The following is a 22143-nucleotide window of genomic DNA, read 5'->3' as shown; positions in this document are numbered from 1 at the left end:
TGGTTTAGTGCAGGATGAAGTCCTACAGGACTGATGAGGGCCAGTTTCCTACTGAAAAATGCATTTTTGCCTTTATTGGGTAGAGCAGAGTTTGGTTATAGCAAGACCTGTGGCTGTTGGCATAGCAAGTGAGAACTTTGGGTGAGGAATAAAAAAAGAGTTTTCAAATATGGAAAACAAGGCAGCTACAGTAGTTCTAGTTGCAGTGTATGGTAGAATGAAGTAGAGAGCCGGAGGTTGTTCTTGAAAAAGAGTAAATAAATTACTAGCCCTATTTGCCTAATTGTCCAGGGAAAGAACAGCTATTAGGCATTGCAGAATTTACACACGTGCATGACAATAAGAACTATTCTCAGAGCATTTCTAAGACCTTTGAGCTGTGGAAGAGCTGGATGGAATGCTATATAAGACCTGAAAACTGTCAAATTCACATGCATGAGTTGGGCTGTCTACTTAATTCAGATAAATTCTGTCTGTTAGCATTTCATTTCATCAAATACACTTGTTAGAAAGCCTTGTTTTGAAAATCCATCTGTATTTTCTTTCACAGTTTTGGTATTTCTGATCACATTTTATGTTCATATTCTCCATTTTTTCAGCTCCATAGTGCTGGCAACTTTTAGGATTTCACCAAGACCCCTAAATGGCATTTCATATCGGCTTTTAAGAGAATTACATACAGCACGAGTGAGGAAAACTAAACTGATATAATCTGTTGCCTTTACACAAGCTACTTGCTGAATTAATTTCACTGACTGGCAACAGGTGAAAGGAAGGTGAGAATTTAGGAAGGGTTTGGTAAAATGGCAAGCCTTAAGTGTATTTTTCAATTTAATACTCAGGTTTAAAATCTGCCCACTATGTCCTCAGCCCATGCCTTATACTGGGGAGATGGGAAGCAAATATTATTTCATCTTCTTGGGGATTTTGCTGGGGGGAAATGTGGGGGAAAGAAAGGGGGGAGGGTAAGGGAATTGCCCCTTTATGCACTTTTAGTTGCACCTCAGAACTCCCCGATGTGTTAAACATTGTTTGTTTGCTTGTTTTTGGTGAGAACTGTTTTTTGTGTGTGTGGGCTGTCAAACTGGACTTCACAGCTATGTGCCACATGCATGCCATGTCCCAAATACTATCGTATTTTATCTACTGGAAGCCAGATTCCTTCCAGCCATTGGTATTTACGCACAGTAAGAGGACATAGTCATCAGTAAACAACTTAGCATGCTTAAAACACTTGCTGCTGTGTTCATTCAGTGCTGCCAAATTCCAAGCCATATTAGCAGCCTCCTAACTGAACTGTCTGTGCCCTTCATTGGTATACCCTGAATGTTCACAATAATGTCAAACCAGTTTTGGCAGTACTGTTGCCCACACGAAGCAGGTGTTTGGTTGGGAAGGACCAATGGATGTGACATCTTTACATGCCTTTCCTATGCAATAGGCTTTGTTTTTTCAACACAATTTCTCTATTGTGCAAATTGTAGGGATATTGTTTGAAACATAGCTTTTATTCAAACAAAATGTTTGCATTTAGTTTAGGATTTTACAAAGGCATTTTCATTCTTTGCCACCAGGATTTTTTTTTCTGTATTTGTTTTCCTACCATATAAGTACTCATATAAGAATTAATAAAGATGGCAGTAGCAGTGTAGGGTACAATGCTGTGAGTTTTGAGCGGTTTGGGAATGTTCGTGTAGAAGACTGCTTAGGGACTCGGTAGGACAACCATCATACACAGAGTGCCAGGTACATAAAGGCTGTATTTTAAGTTTTAAAACTAATATAGGATTAAGGTAAATTTTTTGTACAGGGGTCTATTTTTAATCTAATTGTATTTTTTAAGTAGAATTGAAACATGGTTTCAAGACGCTCCGGGTGATAAACCTTGAAATATAGAATCATAGAGTCATTAAGGTTGGAAAAGACCTTCAAGATCATCTGGTCCAATAATAATAACGAATAATAATAATAATGAATAATAATAATACTGAATGTTGCCATTTCTACAGAGAAGGAAGTCCCCTGAAAAAGGGAATTTGTACTTGGTTTCAGTGGGATGCAAGAAAGTAAAAGAATCTGTTATCTCCTCATCATGTTTCTTGGTACTCTGGGTAAAGGACAGTCTGTGATGTGGTTAATGGATAGGGTTGATTTATCCTGAAAGGTGGAATGGGTTTGGCCTGTTACAATTAGCTTTAGGTAGATTTTAAATGAACTTGATGACATCATATCTGGCTACTTCTTCTTTTCCTGTATTTCTGAGGCGTCTTTATTACTCATTGTGCTGAATACATGATTTGTAGTTTGTTGGCACTGTTTCTGTACTTAGTGATTTAGATTTTCTTTTCTGGAATATATGCTGATTTTATTCTTTAATGCAGGGGACAGTAGCTTTTATCATTTGGTCCTGGAACCTCATACTTCAGCTCTTGCTATCCTGTTGACAACCACCCTTCTGTCTTGTATATACTATTGCCTGTTTAGTTTGTCATGTGCAAATTTTGTTTTCCAAGCTTGCTTTTCTACTTACAGTGACAAATGTAATCCATTACATTACTTAATAATTCTGATAGCTTAATGTAGGAAGTATTAAATTCATGTAGCACCTCAGATCAATTGTGTCTTTTATTTGTGGCTTGTAAGAAGCTTATGTATTCCTTGCCAACATCTGGCAGTGAGGAAGCATGGATGAAACCGAATGGAATTTGCACTTTGCTATGAATTCTGTTTGCCTCGGTGCCTAACAGAGTGCTTTTACTACACTGTGATCTTTGTACAGATTTGCCTTTATCCTGGTAGAGGCAGTAAATACTGTTACTTTGAGAGGAAGATGCAAAGGAAACTGCAAATGGAGTTTGAAGCGTTTTCTGTTACCCCACCCAAATCTTCATTAAAAATTCATGAAATTTGTTCCTTTTTTTCCCCCTCAATTGTTATAGATAATATTGATTAATACTCCTTTTGCTACAGATTTTTATCAAGTGGGGAATTGCTCTTGTTTCCCTCATTTTTTCCAAACTAAACCAATTTAACTCATCATAAGAAATATTAACAATATTCCTTTTGATTTTTCTTTTCTCATCCATTTTGCCTTTTTCTTTACTTTCCTTAAAACACTCTGTCTGCAACTGGATGCAGTGTATCAGCTTAGGCTGATTGGAGTAAAATTCTGCTAGGCATCCTGTGCTTTATATAAGATATCCTGGAGCTAGCGTTAATTGCTTATCTTATATGAAGGTAACTGGTATCTGTTCTTTTCTCTCTCCAATCCCATTTTTTTAATAATCATTCTTCCTGAGTATTTTCTTATCCAGATTTGCCAGCAGCTATATTTTCAGCTCTTCTTGAAAATCTTTTTCCTCCTACATTCAAGTGTGCAGGCTAATTAGAACAATGGGACAGAATTTAAAAAATAAAGATGTTCCCATCCACCTGCATTTCTCCTGAAATGTAATTAAACAACAAGTGTTACAGTATCCTATACATAATAAATTGTAGTGACCCATTTCCACAGCACTTGTACACCACGGATTAAGTAGTTTTGATGTCACTAATGCTTCATCTGATCTGCATTTCAGATGTCTGGAAATTCTTCTGGTTAGTTATTAGTGAGAATCTTAGAATTTCAGAAGTATTTGTTATAGCAAGCACCTTTTCAGATTGAGTTATTTTCCTTGGCTTATCAGAATTGTTATCTTTTCCTTTCCCCACAGCCGTTTCCTGGTCCATTTGAAATCACAAAGAGAGAGGACTAATGGTCTCTGACACTGAAATGAAGCTCAGGCACCATCCAATTCCCATGATAAAATGCTAGCAAGTCTTTCATCAGTTTCCCTAAGAGTTATTTCAGATTGAGACCAGTTTTATCTGCTAAATAGCAGTAGGATTATTTCTCTAGACTTGCAGCTTGAATTATAGTTGGGTTTTACCCTATTTTTTATTTTTTTTAACAAAGATACCACCAGAGTCAATTAAATTTAGTGTTAGTGTATTATGGGATTAGGGATTTTTTCTGTTTGACAGGTTATGTATTTAATTGGTGTTATATCAATAAATACTTCTTAATGCTATGCTGTTTTGTACTACTTAAAGTCAGTAATATTTAAAGCTTGCTTACATCATAAATTCAAAATGCTTTCCAAACATATTTGAAGTTTATTTTGCTAGTCTTCCTCTTGTGGGGTTATAAACATTATACGTGTATGAACTTCGGGAAGCAGAATGCGTGTGTCCCTGAGTTTCAGTACTAATAGGTATGACTCCTTTTCTTTCATGTTCAAATAGGAAAGATTACTCTGTGAACTCGGCTACTAATTGAGAATTTAATAATTGAGAAAATATGACAACATCGAATTTTATAGCATGATAAAGGAACAGACATGGTCATGGTTTCGTTTGTTTATTCAGCCACTGGCAGCAGCACAATCACTTACAGCCTCCCCAGGGGGACTTCTGGTCTGTTAAGGGCTCCACTGGGGAATATGTTGTTCCACATGCAGTCTAGGGTTTCTCATTCAGCCTTTTTAGAAATTCTGGTTTTCTGTGAAGCTGAAGCTTTGTAGGGATACTTCTTAAGCTTCTTTTTGACAGAGGTCAATGGAATTAACTGTTTTGCATTATCTTATTTAAATTAGGCCTCTACACCTGTTTATGTGCAAAGCAGTTCTCCCTTAGAAAGTTGTTTCCCCACATAGTAGAATTTTCATTGAAGAAAAAGGGCTTTGTCCTCAGGGAGAAGGAACAAATGAATTGTTCACTCATCTCATTCCAATTATCTCTTTCAACTCAGTATCATTTTAAAAGCTGGGTTTTCTACACTGCATGTTAATGTGGGTAATGAAATGGTGAAGAAATATCTAACTATTGTTGCATTACATTAAAACCAAACCAAAAAAAAAATCTTGTCAATTGTGGTCAAGAAGGAGGCTATCAAATTGAGTTTCACGATAGAAAGGTGGTAGAGGGTTCTTATCTTAATTCATGGTTATATAATCATGTCAAATGAAGATCAGTCAGCTCTTCAGTGTTAGCTAGTTTTGAACAGAATTTGTTTGTCAGTAAGTTTGTCTATGCTATCAGACATTTTAAGACTTCACAATGTGCACAAAGCACTAAAAAATTCTACAGTAGTTTACAAAACTTTTCCACTTACTTCTTCCAACCATGTTTCAAGGATTCAGTGGTACCAGCCATCATTTCAGACCTATGGAGGTCAATATTTACAGCATTAGATTTCTTTGAGTCACTAGCTTAACCTTTATTTTAATATATAATGAAAAGGGGAAGAATAATTCTCAGTGTTTAAGAATAGTAGGAAAATACTACTTCTATTCTTACATAATCTGATTTCACTTTCCAGTAAAGCAGCTATATTAGGGAATGTATTTTGTCAACTCTCAAAAACCATTTCAATAAACTATCTTTTGTGAGTTTCTCATTAGTTCTCAGTGAAGCCCAAGAAGCTCTCAAGTGAAGCCCAAGAAGCTAGTTTTGATGAGGCTAAAGCTTGTGCTATACTTTATTTTATTATTCACCGTGCTATACCAAATTCTCCTGGAATTAATCAAGTGAAAAATAATCTTTAATAAAGGTTTTGTATATAAAGTGGTTTATGCCTACAGCTTTAAGTAGTCTCTCCTGCTATGTAATTGCACTGTGAAAGTATAGAAGAGTCTAAACCATGTTTGAGTGAACCTGCTGTTACGGCGTGTTCATGGGAACTGTGAGCCAAGAAAGAACTCATATATTTTGAGTTCAGTATTCATAGAAAATACCAGGAAGATCATAGTCTTCAGAGATGTATGGCTTAGGAAGTGAATAGGTAAACTGTGCAAAATTGGTCTTAAATTTTTCGCTGCGAGGATGAGCTCTCAGTATTTATCTACACATCAACAATATTTTTAGCATTTTCATAGATTGGCAGTGAACATACTCTCAACTTCATGAATAAGTTCAACAAAGAGTATCCTAAGAACTGTTGAAATGAAAGGAAGGGTAGGATCACCATTTTTAAGGACTGGTCTATCACAGATGTTTGTGAAACTCCTGATTCATATGGGTCTTGCTTCGTATAAGTAGTCCTGTTCCTCTAAGATTCATTAGTATTTGTGATGCACAGTAGTGGAAGAATTTAACAGTTATACCCATATGCTAAGTGCTAACTTCAATGAAGAATGTTTCATGATGATTTTTTGCAATAGCATCTTTATTTCTGGAATTGTCCTGGATTTCTATTTACATCTGTGGTCTCAGTTCCAAGAATGCTCAATAAAATCTCTCTGCTTCCCTTTCCTCCTCTTCCTCTCTGTCTACCAGATATGAGATGAACTGTGATGTGCTTCTGAAGAGGTCCTTTAGCTAAATTATATTCGGTTGAAGCCAGGTTGTTTCAGCAAGACCCCTAAATTAAGTGTCATCTTGGTACCTCTCACCTTGTTCATGTATTACAGGACTGCCAAAAATTCTCAATATGGGTTTTGCTTCTGCCAGGAGAGATTTTATTTTGATTATGCTACAGTTCTTGTTGCAGTAGGGTAATTGTTCACAGCATTTTCTTTAGCGTTACCTATCTAAAATAAAGGTCCTGATTTTTGAGAAATATTAAGATGTAATATATGAGATGAGCAGAAGCAACAAAAGGTTAAAATCTTTTGTACCTTGAACACGTACACTTTAACCTCTTAAAATATATTATAAATGACGTAAATGTTCGTAGAATCTGAAATATTATGTACAGTTCTGGAAATTAAAAGATAGCAATTTAGAAAAAAAATAAAATAAAAATACTCCGAATTTATTCTTAAGAATTACACTAAATATAGGAGTTACTCAACCTGTTCTCATGTCAGCGATGGGACAACGGTGTTAAGTTCAGCCCAGTTTTGCTCCCATGCTCCACCCGAAGACCTTTGCTAGAACATTATTTTCACAAGTGAACCTCTGAAGTGAAAAGTACCTTTTATCCAGCCGAAGGATTTTTTTTTTTTTTTTCCTGCTTGGTAAAGATACCTGCCTTACTGGTTAAGAAAGAGAAATCTCAGTGCATTTTGTGCAGATGAGCTGGAGTGGAAGCCCACAAGGTAACCACCTCTGTGTAACACTCTGCTTGCATGGCTGGTGGCTTCTGGGTCCAACCTGCGCAGCTGTGGGGGTTTGCCAGCTCAAAATTGAGGAACCTGCACTGTGTGAAGCGTAATCTGATCTGCCTTGTGTCTGTGTGCTGTGTAACAAATTCGAGTTGTGTTGGATTTCAGCTTTTAGTTTGAGAAACAATTTCTTGCCTCCAAAGCTGCGAAGAAAAATGTAAAAGCTGCAAAGAAAAACCTCCAAAGGTTAACTTGACAGAGTTGTGTTCTGAGTCTAAAACAAAGCATAACAACTTTCTTGTATCCTGTTAATATAACTGAAGTTTGTGTTCTTTTTGATTTTATCAATAACCAATTGTTTCAATTATTTTTTCAATTATGTTCAGAAGCCAACTGTGTAAGTATATAAAAGCTAGGTATGATCTCACATCTTCATGCAAAATTTTATTTATACCTTCAAATTTTTTGTAGTAAATGGGAAGAGGTATATGACCTTAAATTTATACTGTGCTCCCCTTTATGTAAGTAAAGGTAAACTCAGCTCTTCTCCACCAGATTTCTTTGACTGGATTTCTGGCTGTAGGTACTAGAGACTTCCATCATTTTCAGTACATTTTGGAGTGGGTCCCAGAAGAGCTGGAAATATAGACAAATTTTCAAGCAATGGCTGCATCAAAGACCTTGTTGTTTTTTTATGAGTCATCTACAAAAGCAGTTGCTTTCTTTAGAAAGCATTCCTAGTACAGAATGAGAGAGATGGAGGGTGGGAACTAACAAAAAACCCTGCAAGAAGAGTTTGTCAGGTGTGGAGCTAGAGATAAGCCAGAAGGAGAGACTTCTTAGTGGTTAAACAAGGACAAGGGCCTAGAGAATTGCCAAAAGACTGTCCTTTAATCTATTTAGTGTCATTGACAAACATCAAAGATGTTTTGTCTGAGCAAGTCCTGAAAACAAATCAATTGATTGTTTAAGAAGAAATATAAATGGTAGTTCTGTTTATAAGAAGATTTTTATTTCGTTTTTGAATGATTGCATCTTGATTTGCAGAACTGGAGCTGCTGCCATTTGATTCCTCCTTTAGTTTGTCTCAGAAGTTAAGTTCTGTCTGTTTGTATCTGTGAAATGTGGTGGTCTAGCCAAAAACCACACAGAAATCAGCATTAAAGCTCAGAAGTATGAAGTTGGTTTATATAAAGTAATGAGATAAATAACTGAAAATAGAAAAGAGATTTCTAGAACTTGAACATCTTTTTTTGCAAATTGGCTTTTTATGGAAAATTCATAGCCAAATGTTCTTCCCCGATGCCTCGCTAAACAGTGTCATGTTGTAGGAAGTCTAAAATCTGTCTCTGCTAAACATTGCATACATCGTCTTGTTTGCAGTCTCTCAGGCACAGGGAGGATTCCTGCCTTGTAGCCTACTGCTGTGAAAGCAGCCCCAGCGATTTGAGCAGGATGGAGATGTTTATAAAGAAGCAGTGGCTGGGACTTGCTCAGAATCACAGGGAGCTGCTGTAAAAGGAGGAGAGTTGCCCAAGACCATGGCTATTTTCTGTGTCTAGATGGAGCCGGGGCCTTCCCCACGTGTGGTTTCATGCCCCCTTTAACCTAAGTGTGGCTGTGAGGTGCTTGGTCTGAGCCAGACAGGAACTGGTCCAGCCTAAAAGGAACTGGACAAGACTTTGAAAACAGCAACAAAACATAGTTTTCAGTTGAATCTGTGTCTTGTGTGAAATGCCAAATTCTGCTCTGTGTGCGCAGTACCAGGTCTAGTGCCAGTGCAAAGGAAGAAGAGAAAATCCAGACTTTGTTTCCCATCCTCTTTCGCAGCAGTCAGTAATTAGGTCAGTTTAAAGCAACTGAGAAGCTGCAGCCTGGGGAGGAAAAGATCAGCAAATTCTTCTTGATAAGGGTTTTTCTCTCTTTACCTAGTCTGCTAATTTTCCTGAAGGCCTTGCAGATGATATGTAGACTATGGATTGTCTTGTGTCAGCAGCAGGGTCTAGTTTGTGTGGCAAAGGCATGCTGAGGGCTCAGTGCTCTGTCCCCCAGCCCTGCCTGCCCACAGAAGCCTGGAGCTTCCCTGGGATGCTCCAAGCGCCATTGGTACAGCTCGTCAGCACTTTTTTCCTCGTTTCCTGACTCCTAACAGCAACTCTGATGCTCTAAAGGATTCACCTCTGCATTTCACTGGTAGTATAGTTTACAGCTAGAAGTGTGTCTGTGATAACAGGGCTTGGAGAGTAGTTTTGTCTCTGCAGTTGCTTTTGGAAGCTGAGATAGTTAAAAACAAACAAGTGAACAAAACCCAAAAATGTTGAGAAAAGTGTTTAGTTTTTTCATGCTGAAATCGCAACATTTCATCAGCTGGATGGATTGAATCAAACAAATGGTTTTAAAAAGCGTGGGTAACTGGGTAGTTCAGATATTGATTTGGGACTGAGGTGATAGTTTAAATCTCAGTTCTACCTAATTTGAAAGGAGCAGATCTAATAAAAGCGAAAAATCACCCCCAGATCTGACTGTCTTTCTCAGGCACAACTCGGGACTTAAGAGTTGATTTTCTACCACATGTGGAACAGTGTCCCAGCCACTGGGAAAAAAAATAAAATTGAAATGTTCTGTTTTCATCCTCAAACAGAACAAAAATGGTGTCAAAGCCCCTCACCATTGTCCTGTGGTTCTAATTACAAATGGGGTGAAATCTAGACCAAGGGAATCACTGCCATTACTCGCTGGTAAATGATAGACCTTGCAAGGGTTACGTGAGGGAACCACTTTGAAGTTTCAAGTAATTGTAAATCCTTGGGGATTTCTACTGTTTCAGCACAGTGCCCTGCTGGCTAATGAGTCTTGGCTCTCATGTATGAAATATTGTTTGTTATCTGCGCTCTTTGGGCAGAAGGGAGAGTCCTAAATTTGCAGGAGCTTTGCTTATCCTAAAGCTTTTAATTTATTCTGATTATATTCTCAGTCTTCTGTTCTTTCAGATCTAGATAAATAGTGATGTCCCATGAAAAGTAGTTACTCATATGAGTTATTGGTAATTCCATTGATTAGCATTAACCAATATAAGGCCTCAGTCTGGCCCTTAAGCTTTGTTTTTCCTTCTTTTTTCTTTGTAACAATTTATAACACATTTAAAGCAGACATTAGCCCTGGCCAGTTCAGGACGTGAGCAAATCCTTCACAACAAATCATTTGCTCTAGACTTTGTTTGCTGATCATTGATTTTTGGGGTGTGGATCCTAATGCCATATTAATAAAACTTTAATTTATATATTATTTTCAGTTATGTTGATTCATAGTATACTTTCTATTTATTAATGTTTAATTCTGAATTAAAAAAAAAAAAAGAGGGATGTTCCTTTACTGGTATTAGATGGCAGAGTCATGTGAGAGAACTCTTGTGTCCTGACTGCTCAAGTAGGTAGCTGGTTTTGGCTTGCATATAGATATAAAATGATACCAGATAATAAGCTTGAGACTCAGGCCTGGAAAATGTGATCACTCAAATGTATGGGAAGTAGACAGGGCTGTTAAATTGGTAATAAGGAATTAATTTTAAAAGACTGTTCTGGAAAATCTGCACAAGTTGGGTAGTCCTAGCATTACAATGAAACACTGATTCCATCTATGTGTAGAGCTTCCATATGGCAGGCTCCTTTCAGGATCACTGCAAGCAGGATGAATTCCTCCTCATCAATGACAGGACGCACATACTTTGAGCTAATCTTTAAATTATGCACCTTTTTGAAATGATGCTAGTGTAATGATGCAATATGAGCCTCATCTTTCTGAGCAAAATTCTCCCGCAGACTCGTACTTAATTGTTTGGCTTGCTCAGAGACCCTGAACATGAGGACCCTTTATGTAAGTGGTTGGCAGGAACTGTAATGCTGTCTGCTTCAAAGGCAATGCTGTATCATTCCTTTTTAGATTTTGAAATCATGAATATTTTTTGAAGCATGACAAACAGATGAATTAGGTTCATCCCGGTATTTTGAAAGACTCTCTTGTTTTGACATAAGAACTGTTTGCTGCACTGCCCTTCCTTCCTTCAGAGAACAGTAATGCTGAGTCACTGAGGACTGTATGTTATATGACAGGCCATATGCTTCTGATTAACACGAAGTGTAATGTATTAGCTTTTCTGAGGTTGAAGTTTGGAGGTGCTCCTGTTTTGATTCAGTGAAGCTGACTGGAGAATCTAGTCAAACCCAGGGAAGGTTTTTTCCATGTACCAGCTGATCTGGCAACTACAGCTGTGTTGGAGCGCTCAGTACCTCAAAGCACTGGTAGCTTATGGGCTATGCATTAATACAAATATATTAAGAGTCTGACGATGCTGGCAGAATTTTCACATTGTTAAATCAAATCCAAATTAAGGTTTAATTGCCAAATCCCAATCTCTTGTGTATTATAAAGGCTTTTCTTTTTCTCTTACTATCGTTAGGAGACGAACTACTAGCATAGCATATTAAATTAACATTTCTTCTAGAAATCACAATGGAACTATTTAATAGAGCTGCTTAAAAAGTACCTTGTAGAAGTTAATAGAAAAATATTTAAAAGCTTTGCAGCAGAAGGTTTAATTATGAGCTGCCTAACACCTGGGCAGGAACTGAAAGCCCTTCTGTTCCTTCAGTGTCTTGAGCAGCCTCTAAATGGGGAGATTATTCCCCCGATGTTGTGTTTAGGGCTGAGGAGTGGGCAGGAATGGCAGGGAGAAGAGCTGAGAGTCTCCATCTCATCCGCTCCTGAGACAGCAGGCAGCACAGCCAGGTCAGCTTGCCAAGGATGATGCTCTATGCCAGATACTTGCAGGAGGAGATGCAAACTGCTGCAGAAAACGCGCGTGCAGGGGGAGAGCAGTCTGGAGTACCAGGTGCCCACAGACAGGTGGAATTTCTCCAAGCCTGAGCATGGTGCACAACTTTTGGGTGTTTAGGGTGTAACTTTAAAACTAGTCTGAAATCACTTTGTTTCATTCCTCCTAAGGTTTTGTTCAAGGAAACGGTGATTAAAGCGAAGGTGGTGGCTATGAAGGGTTGGTTTTGGAAAGAATGACTTGTTTTCTTCACTCTTGTTTTTAGAGCTGATTCAAAGATCCATTTCTTTTTTTTTTTCCTTTGAAGTGTGTGTGTTTGTGACAGCCTATGCACAACTTTTGTTTAGATTTATAAAACTGCAGTGCTTCAGTGAATCTCTAAGGCTTTCGTGCCTTACCTTGATTAACGCAGTGCCTTTCTAAAGAGGAAACTACAAGGTAAAGCATAAAACAGCCACCATACCTGTGTTTCAGTGGTGTGTTCAACACTGCTACTTTAAACTGCAGAACTACAGACATCTTTATTTTTCTTTTAATCCCTTTCTGTCTCCAAAAGTGCTTGGATTGTCATCTTTGTTATCCTGCTTCCCATTTTACTACCCCTCTCTCTCCTCCCTTGACTTGGCTCTTTCTTTCACTTCTGTAAAAGCTCTCCAGTGGGGATGTGCTGTACGAAGGACAGGAGCTTGCTTCGAAGTCGTGGACCCCGGGCTCCCTACGTGGGCCACCAGGGAGGCCTGAAGGGGACTAGGAGAACAGCTGCCCTCTGCATCAGGCACACCAGCTGGCTTTTGGGGAGGCAGGGGTAGGAGCAAATAGAAGCAGAAGGGCATATTTTAACAGGCCTGGTCACCTCCCACACAGTCTCCAGCTTCAGTTGCGTGCACCCCTGGCCTTCTCCTTCTCCCTTCTATCAGCTCCTACTGCAGCCTTCCCTGGGAGCAAGCACCGATGTGCAGCCTTCCCTTTGCTTATGACAAGGGTGAGTCCGTAGATATTCACTGCCTGGGCACTGGCTATCATTCTCATCATAAAATTTCTAAGTCTATTTGTGTTAGGTGTCTGCCATCCTGTCAGCTACCAAATACCTATTGGAGTGTGATGAATAAGGGTTTAGAGAATTGTGAAGGTAAGGGAGCAGTGAGGGTGAAAGAAAAACAATGCGTCTCTTTTAAACTTGACTAGCAACTTGGGATTTGTATAATTATGGTGTTCAACCAGCAAAATAACACCACTCCAGGAATTAATTTTACCTTGAAATAACAGAACTGACTTGTAGGTACTGTCAGTGGAATGGCTGAAGCTAACCTTGTTGCAGAACCGTGTCCAAAAATGTTAAAAGCCAGTATTTAAAGAAGTGCCCATTGGAGCCCAATTCTGTTAACTTCTGTAAATCCCACCTGAGAGAGATGGGATTGAGAATCTAGGAAGCTGGATTTTATTGTGCATGACAATTTTGATTTTACATTTAACACAATATCTACACAAGGGGTATAATTTTTAATAAATTTCTAGATGTTAAATAAATGGTTGTAAAGCTCTCTCATCTGTTTTTGGAGTCCTAGGTAAAGTTGCAACAGGGTTGTGAGGTGTGACTTTTCTTTACCAGTCCCATTAACCCTTTGTGAATATATATATATATATATATAATCCTTTTTCCTGTTATTTGGGCTTTTTACTATTGCTCCTAATGTTTCAGTTTAGGTGGGCATTATATGTACTGGTCTCCAGCAACTTGGGTTCAAGGCTTCTTAGTAAGTACCAGTTTCATGCATGCTGTCTTCTGTTCTGATATTGCTGTGGTTTCAAAGCATTAGATGGCATGCCACAGAGATTAGTTTATTTATCCTTGAATTTGCTTGTAATTTTGGGGTGAGTTCTGGCTGAGTTCTGGTGAGTTTTTACAGTTTTTCAATTTACTTTTTCAATTTATTCTGTGACCTCTTCTACTGTAACATCACTTTCAGTCAGTTTTGCAGCTGCTCCTTCCTTTGGGAAGGATTCATTTATGGAAACCTCCCAGAGATTTTCTGCACATGTAGAAAGATCCATCTGTTTTTTCTTGAATTGCCATAGCTTCTGTGCATAGTCCTCCTTGATTCTTTCTGTTAATACTGATTTAAGTATGTCACAATCTTTTTTGACATGGTTGTACCCTCTCTTAACCTGTTTAAACACAAAGTTTTTTTGTTGTTAGTGTTTCAAAAGTTTATTTTAAGTGGGTGGTGTATGCTTGCTCTGAGACCTTCTACTATTCTGTGCTAACATAATAACTTCCAGTACTTACTTGTAGATATTTTGTTTTCTTTCAATAAGCTCACATTTTTATGTAGCTCACCTTTTAAAAGTCAAGTGCTAATAGCGTTGATGTTTTTGGGCTTTTGTCTGTGCAGCAGATATGTTGCATCTGAATATATTAGTGTCCCTCTTACAGACTGTCCTCTTGATAGTAGTAATATTCTCAATGAGGTCATCAGCATTGCCTCTGACCGTGTCACAAATTGTTTTTCTTTAAGTGGGTTTTCTGTCTGCTACTCCATGAAGTACAATCTAAAGATTAAGTCTGGCACCACAGCATATCTGAAGTAACTAAACCCTCCCATTATTGCTGTTTTTCCTTTACTAGCAATTACTCTAATTTCTCTGGGCATAACAGGGTAGCTGTTGCCAAATGACAGATAGAAGATTGATACAATAATACATTTTTCCTGTATTGAGACATGGACATTCAATTCGTAGACGCTCTGTATTATTTATTGCTACATTTAAGCAACCTCTAATTTGATTCTAAGCTGTTTTTAACATGATTTCTTCACATGATTATTCTACTGACAAGAGTTATTGCCTATTTATCCTTTATGCCCAGGAACAAGTGTCCCAATAATTGTTCTCTTTCTTCTAAATTTTTGACACGCTTCAAAACATTTACAGGTATTCAAGTTTACCCATCTCAATTCCTTAGCCTTCTCAGCATCTGAATAGGAACATGTGTACTTTTAGTTTTTCTTTTTCTTGTGCCTCTTCTGGGAAATGCTCTCGCCATTTCATGTTTGACTTTTGCTGATGTCTTTCCTATCCTTGAGCCTGTGGGTAGACTGGGGAAAGGAGACATGAAGTTTCACCATGCATAAATCTTTCTCTGGGGATCCTCTGCTCCTTTTACAAGGTATCTGGATTCAGGTGAATTTTGCAGTAAAACCGATGAGTGTCCATGCTCTATTATGGATTTGCACTTATGGGGGTGGGTGACTCACATTAATAAAATTTCAGCCAGCTGCTTAAATCCATTCCTGAGTCAGCCTTAGATAATATGTTTGTCATGATCGATTTTAAGCATAGTTGAAGATGCTGAGGCTGAAGACTTGCCCCGAAATCTGCAGAAGGCTGTGGAACATTGTGAGGCATGCTACTTGTTGATAGCATTATATATGTGTGTGTGTGTGTATATATATATATATATATATATATTTATATTTACGCTATTCCAGTTTCACTTCAGAGTTACAGGGCAGGCAATACAAGGACAAATGGGAGCTGCAATATTTTTAGTGAGAAAAGAGAATGTTCGTGTCATTATGCAGACTAGTTAGTGAAGAGTAAGCTTCCAAGCAATTAGGCTTAAATGCTTTTCCATACTGCTTTGCTCTAGAAACTTGACCAAATCATTTCCTAAAACAATCTTAAAATTGCTAGCAATAATGCATCCCAGTGAAAATAATTCAAGAAAATATTTAGTCTTATTTTTGCAGTGAGATGCATAAAACTGTAATGGAATGAGATTTTGAGCCACAGCAAATTTTGGAGTCTCAGAGGAGTTACATTCCCTTCTTCCTCTCACCAAAAAATGCTTTTTTACAAGCAAGAAATATTTTACTTGCAAGCAGAGAACAGATTTATTACAAATGTAAGAGAATATTTAACCTTTTAGGGGGCTGTAAGGACACAAATATATCTAAGCTTTGATCTGGTAATAGCAGGCAGATGAGCTAACGATATTCTGTATTACATGGAGATTTCTGTAACCTAGTTGGAAATGGTTTTTCATTTAAATTTTGTTTGCTTAAATTTATTACAAAAAGGAAAGACAAACCCTCTGCTCTTGTTTGACGCCTCTGGGTTTTTGTAAATAAGGGACTGCATTTTATTGACTATGAAAACTGCACTATTTCTACTTTTTCACAAGACAGCAAGTTTTCTGAAGCTTCTTTCTTAATAGGTGTATTGTAATGTCTTTGTATATTAAAAAGCTATGCCTTTTCTAAATATAAATGAATATTTGAAGTACATTAAGAGAGAACTCTATATAGAACTGAGGGCAAAAAGGTATTTGTGGACAGTGTTCAAACCAGAGCTAAACTTTAAATTCATGTTTTAGCTACCTAAAGAGAAACTGGGGGACCTGAGTCTTAAAAAAATAAACTAAAAATCCACAACCTATTGAAGAGGTCATCCAAATGTTACTTTAAGAATGGCCATCACATCATTCAATTTGATGGACTATTCATACCACTAGGATTATACTGTGTCTAATCTAGATGGCTGGAGAATAAGAGACCTTGTTCATAACCTTCATAATTAGTTTGAATTTGCTCATGAGCAGTTAGGTGATCTGATTGCCTGTCCTCTCCTCCCCCACATGCCTCACCCCAGCATGGTATCTCTGGAGTAGAAGTTAAGGTGCTTGTGTTTGGATTTGGTAGTTTAGCTTTAAACATGTATGTTTGTATCTTGTATGCAAATTAGCATTCAGAAGATTAAGTTCTGTTTGGATTATAGTGCTGTGAAGATCATCTGGAGATTTCATGTAATGGTGTTTAATTGTTGTTAATAGGCATTGGTGCCTGTTTTTATATATGCAAGATGTGTTTAAAAACTTATTTACTTGGAATATTTGTGTCAAATTATTTTTTCTCTGTTTATGGTTTAAGGACGGCAAATAAACTTTTTTTTCATTGAAAAATAACGCAGATGAGACAGTGTTAGGTTTTGTAAGATGGTAGCTTAATAGGATAGCCAAAAGTGTGACTGATCTCATACGTGTATTTTATAAACAAAACACACATAAAATGTTATTTTTCTTATCTTGTTTCTCAAGTATAAAGGCATTCATGCATGGATTGTTAGAATAACAGACATTACTTGAACTAAACATGCCTTTATCTGAATACCGGCTATGCTTGTATACTTGCACACTGTCTTCATCTACTGTTATGTACACTTCTATTTGCCAACCATAAAATAAATGGATTTTAATTTGTCATTTACATGCTTTTGCATTGTGCATCAATAAGACTCTAATCAAATTTAATTCTACGCCCATTGCTGAATGACAGTTTTTAACATAATAAGTCTTGATTTTCATATTCATCTCGCTGATTTTTCAAAGAGAAATTGAAAGAACTGTTCACTGAATTTTCCCTACAGAATGACAGTTTGGTAATAAAATTTTCTAGATTTATTCCAGTGCATATGAATGAAGATTACAGCTGTATCTTTACACTGTAAAGCCTTAGTGCTTTGTAGTATGTCTAGCCTAATATAAACATATGCTATTGGAAACTAGAACTAAACATAATATCAAAATAAATAAAGGAAAATGAATTAAGGATAACATTACTGGGTGGAGCTGAACTCACCAAAGAACAAAATTGAGAACCACTGCTGGAAATTCCTTCTTAACATGTTTCTTGGGAGGATGGTACTGTAAATGCTTGAGATACTGCACATAGCTGCTTTTTATCAGTCTCCTAATTGTTGTGTCTAGTAGATGTGGTAGGTGGGGAACAACTACTACTGTCTGAGGTGCTTAAAAGTAGCACTGACCCAGAAAATTGTATTTTCTAAAACAGCTTTATCACAGCAGATAATCAGTACTGTTTCACAGAGTAATGTGGGTAAAGTACAGCACATTCACAGTATTTATTTGGACTCTCAGAAAGCCTTTGCTAGAGTTCTTCACAAGGGGCTATTTAGGAAACTAAATAGTCCTGAGGTGAAAGGGAAAGTAGTCTTCTGGGGTAGGACCTGGCTAGAGACAGACAAGAAGAGAAGGAATGAAGTGTCTGCTTTCCATGCAGCAAAAGGTTAACAGCAGGGAGCCCTCAAGTATTCAAATGAGGTTCAAGTATTTTTAAGTTTTCTCTGAAAGGGAAAATGGCACAGTGTGTTGATAGTATACATTTATTTAGGTCTGTCAAATTTAGGAAAGTCAACAAGGAACTTCCAGAACACAATAAAGCTAGATGAATGAGCAGCAGCATACCAAGCAAAATAAATTGTTGACAAGTGTAAAGTATTGCCTGTTGGCAACGGTAGGGATAATTTGAACTATAGACATCTGCTGTTTGTGCTTAAGTGAAGTGGTAGCAGTGTTTAAAGAGTATGTTGGTGTCTTCTGGACACTTTGTTCAAAAGGCTTGTGCAGAGTACAGTGATGATATAAATAGGGTTCTGGCATGTATGCCATAGACTAGAAATGTACTGAAAATAATAATTTCTTCTATGCAAGTGTTTCATCTATTCTCTTGTGTCTATCTTCATTTCTAATTAGGTAATAAACATGATATCAAGGAAGATTAAACAAAAATAGTTTGGAGATTGCTGAATGAAATGTTTAAAAGTATTTGATTCAAGTGATATGTAATTGATTTTAAAATGATCTGTTAAAATCTTTTTATTCACAGTCCGCAATTCCTCTGTAGAACTTTCTGCCAGAACTCAGTGATGTTAAGGTTTTGGTAGAATTTCTCTAAAAAGGTTCTGTTTCTGTTTATATAACAAGAACACTTATAAGCATGTTGTTTCAAGTCAGATGTATGGTATGTGATCAACGTGCATGAAGGGATAATGTATGAAAGGCTAAGAAACATTTTTTTCAGTGGTATCTTTTCTCCAGCTGTTGTAGCATATCTTGTATTTTCTTGTAAATATGTATTTCTACCTGTTGTTATATATAGGTTGCTCAGAAAGCCTACTAGTCAGGTCTAGTATGACTCTTCCCAGTGTAATTGCAGTGAATTTAGCTCAGGAGAGAGCAAAAATAGTAAAATACCCTGTATATAAATTTGTTTGATTTATGAGCTATTGCTTCCACAAAAGCTTCCCTGAATTTAAAGTAGATTATTGTATTACGGATCATCATGGTCTGTGCTTTTTAAACAGAAACACACAATGTTAATCCCATGAAAACAATTTTCGTGTTGATATGTTTGTGTGATTTAGGGTTTCTATAGAGCCCATCATCTCATTAGTATTCCAGCTCTTTTGTTATGCTAACGAAGTCAACAGATTGGAAGAGAATTTTCAACTTTTAAAATGCCACTTGTACCCCCTTTTCATGTGCCATTATGTTTCACAGAGAGAGATGGTGAAAAGCAGCATTTGGCAGTTTGTAGCTGGACCTCTTTAAGGAATGTAGGAAAACTTCCCTGAGCTATTTCTGCTGTAGGGGATGTGCTTTCTTTGCATAAAGGATGGAGTATTGTGTTCCTTCCTTGTTCCTTCTCAATAATCCCATCTTTTCTTTATAGGCAAGCCTGACTTCGTGTGCTTGATGTACGTCACTTTATAATAATATTTCTTACGTCAAACAAACACAACAAACAAAAATCCAAATCTTTTGAAATATTTAAAGTTGTCTGTTTCCATATGATATATCTTTCATTTCTATTTGTAGTATTAATAGTGAAGCATAATACTGACATGTAATTTCCAGGCTAGATCATTGCTTGTCCTTAATTAAGCTGGATTTTGAACACTAAACCTCAGTCCTTTTGAAATGATAACCACAATATCAGTGTGCTCTTAATAAGACATGTTGGATAGGACAAATAATTAGAAAGGAAGATGTGAGGATTAACATAAAATGAAACTTAATTTTGTTTAGCACTGTAAGTACAAAGTTATTACTTCAGCTGTAGTTAATGTTTATTAATACTAGATGTTAAATACAAAATCTGAATTTAGTTATTTTTTCAATTTTTAGGAAATATTCACCTGGATAGACATCCACAGTAATAATTTTACAATACTCCAACTGTACACTAATTTCTAAGCAATCATGTATTCGCATCAGATCATGAGTCACTTTAGAAAGAATAACCATAATTCACAAAGTGGAATGAGTTTTTTAAAACCGAAATTAAAAACTCAAGCTCTGGATTTATTATGGTGGTCATAATTGCCGGAATGGCTATTGTGAAGGTTTTGATTTGTTTACTTGAATGAAAAATATAAATGTCTTCCAATGCAGTGTTCTGCTGTCATGCAGCAAAGCATTTATGTTTCTCTAAAGTTCTGCAAGCAATCATCATTTATATTTGACAGTGTAGGAGGGAAACCTGCCAAACCACAACAGGCCTATGTGATTTCTGTGGTGATTATAAGCTCCGAGTAATTTTATTTTATGGGTTGACAGGCTGTAGAACTTCAAGCAACACTTCTGAAAGCGTGATTTTATGGGATTAAGGTTATATCTTAATTTAATAAATTCTGCACCTTTCTAAATTCAGATGGTAGTGTCTGGGGCTGCTCCCTTGCTGCTGTGTAATCCTTCACTCACTTTTTCTGATTCATGCTCTTCCACCCACTCTTTGTGGGTTCTCTCTCCACTTTTTGTCAGAAGAAATAATGACTAAACTTTTTTTTTTAGAATAGCATATAAACATTTTTTAACTGTATAAACTGAGATTATGCTAATTTGAGAACTGAAAACGTGAGCGCTGCTGCTGAGGTAGATGGTAGACCATACATAAGATAAAGACACAATTTTTACCACAAACAGCGTGAAGGCAGTTTCCATTGGGGTTCCTTAACTGCAAGTGAGAGCTACACAGTGTAGGAAAGTCCCTTGCATGTTTAAAGCTGTTCTGCACATTTGAGAGCTGCGGCATATCTGCTTTGAAGAAAAACCTATAAAGTTGCTCTGGTGGTTCTCGGGCACTCCTGCCTCCCTTCTCCTTGTTCTTCCCACCCATCTCAAAAGCAGAGTTAACGATTTGAAAAAGTTCCCAAATGCAGTGAGGAATGAGAGAACTGGACATTTTCCTATGTACTAATTATGTACAGCATTTATTTGCATGCTAGGTTTAAGGTATAAATAGAAATGGAAATCTGTTCTGGCTCAATTAAACAAAATTGTTATAAGTTGTGTAGAACAGGCAGTCACAAAGATCTAATGATTGGAGCTGGAGACCAGCAATGGGAGGTTGAGCATCTGCTCCCTGTTCAACCATTGTCCATAAGGAAACCAGATCAGGTGTCTTTTCTGTATAAATGACATTAATAATGCTTGCCTAGTCTTGTCAAGTGCCTCAAGACTCTCTAATGAAAGATGTCTTGATATTTTTGTTGTTAAAATTACTTAAAGGAATGACATTTATTTCTAATTACAACTAATTATTTGTATTATGAAGCAGTTGGGGAGGAAGGTTATAATCTTCAATTTATTAATTGATCTATATCTGACTTGATGAGCTGTTTACTCTCAATTAGAAATTAATGGAAAATTAAGTGATTGGTTTTGTTTTATACTAAAATTATAAGTAAGAAGAATGATTACTTGCCGGATTGAGTTACTTCTGCATGCAGCAAGCAAAGAAACAAAACAGATGTAGTCCTTTTCTATTTTATTGCTGTTGGGAGTATAATTTAACGGAAATCTATGTCTTTATAGCCACGTCTACTGTCTTCCCAAAACACAAACCATTATGAGGCTATCAGAGAAACATCACGAGGTATTTTGGTCACAGGGAGACTGATTTGACTTAGACATTTGAAAATCCAGTGTTTTGTGGCCTCCTTTGGTTTGGGAGGAATTGGGTGCAGGTGGGCACACGCTGCAACATGTCAGAACATTACCTGTGTCCAATGTCAGACCTTCCCACCTGGAGTATTAAACACAGGAAAGACAATGATAAAAAGATTTATAGTCTGTTATCAAAAGCAAGCAGCCTGTAGAACTCAGAAACAGTAAAACCACACCCTTTACAGTGTTGTAGTGGCAATAGATTCTTCTTTCTGAGAAGAGTTTGGGACATGATGCAAAGGGTAGTATCAGCTGTTTTTCACCTACAAGTCAAGATGGCCTGGACACCCTGAACCTGTTTTCCAAGAGACATGATGAGTCAGTGGTGCCATCACCCTCTCCACTGAACAGATTGGCCTGTTTGCCCCCTCATACAGCTTCTGTGAGGAACAGGAGATAATGAATATTATTTAATCAATCAA

General features: G+C 37.2%; 2 protein-coding genes across 16 annotated transcripts in view; one reads left to right on the top strand and one right to left on the bottom strand.

The window, feature by feature from the left end:
* Nucleotides 1-22143, top strand: part of CTNNA3 (catenin alpha 3) — a 523550-nt gene that overhangs the window by 179498 nt on the left and 321909 nt on the right. The gene's annotated exons all lie outside the window — the stretch shown is intronic.
* LRRTM3 (leucine rich repeat transmembrane neuronal 3) overlaps nucleotides 1-22143 on the bottom strand; it is an 86203-nt gene that overhangs the window by 45461 nt on the left and 18599 nt on the right. The window contains exon 2 of one of the 3 annotated variants that reach the window (XM_040564596.1): nucleotides 5029-5203. The exons of the other annotated variants lie outside the window; for them this stretch is intronic. Within the exon in view, the coding sequence (XP_040420530.1) occupies nucleotides 5198-5203 (6 nt within the window). The 3' untranslated portion in view covers nucleotides 5029-5197. Of the gene's footprint in view, nucleotides 1-5028; nucleotides 5204-22143 lie in introns of those variants that run through there. 3 annotated transcript variants of the gene reach the window in all.

This window comes from Cygnus olor, chromosome 7 (genome assembly GCF_009769625.2).
Source record: "Cygnus olor isolate bCygOlo1 chromosome 7, bCygOlo1.pri.v2, whole genome shotgun sequence".
In the NCBI taxonomy this organism is placed as follows: domain Eukaryota; kingdom Metazoa; phylum Chordata; class Aves; order Anseriformes; family Anatidae; genus Cygnus; species Cygnus olor.
Note: the sequence above shows the minus strand (reverse complement) of the source record. Positions and strands in the feature narration are given on the sequence as shown.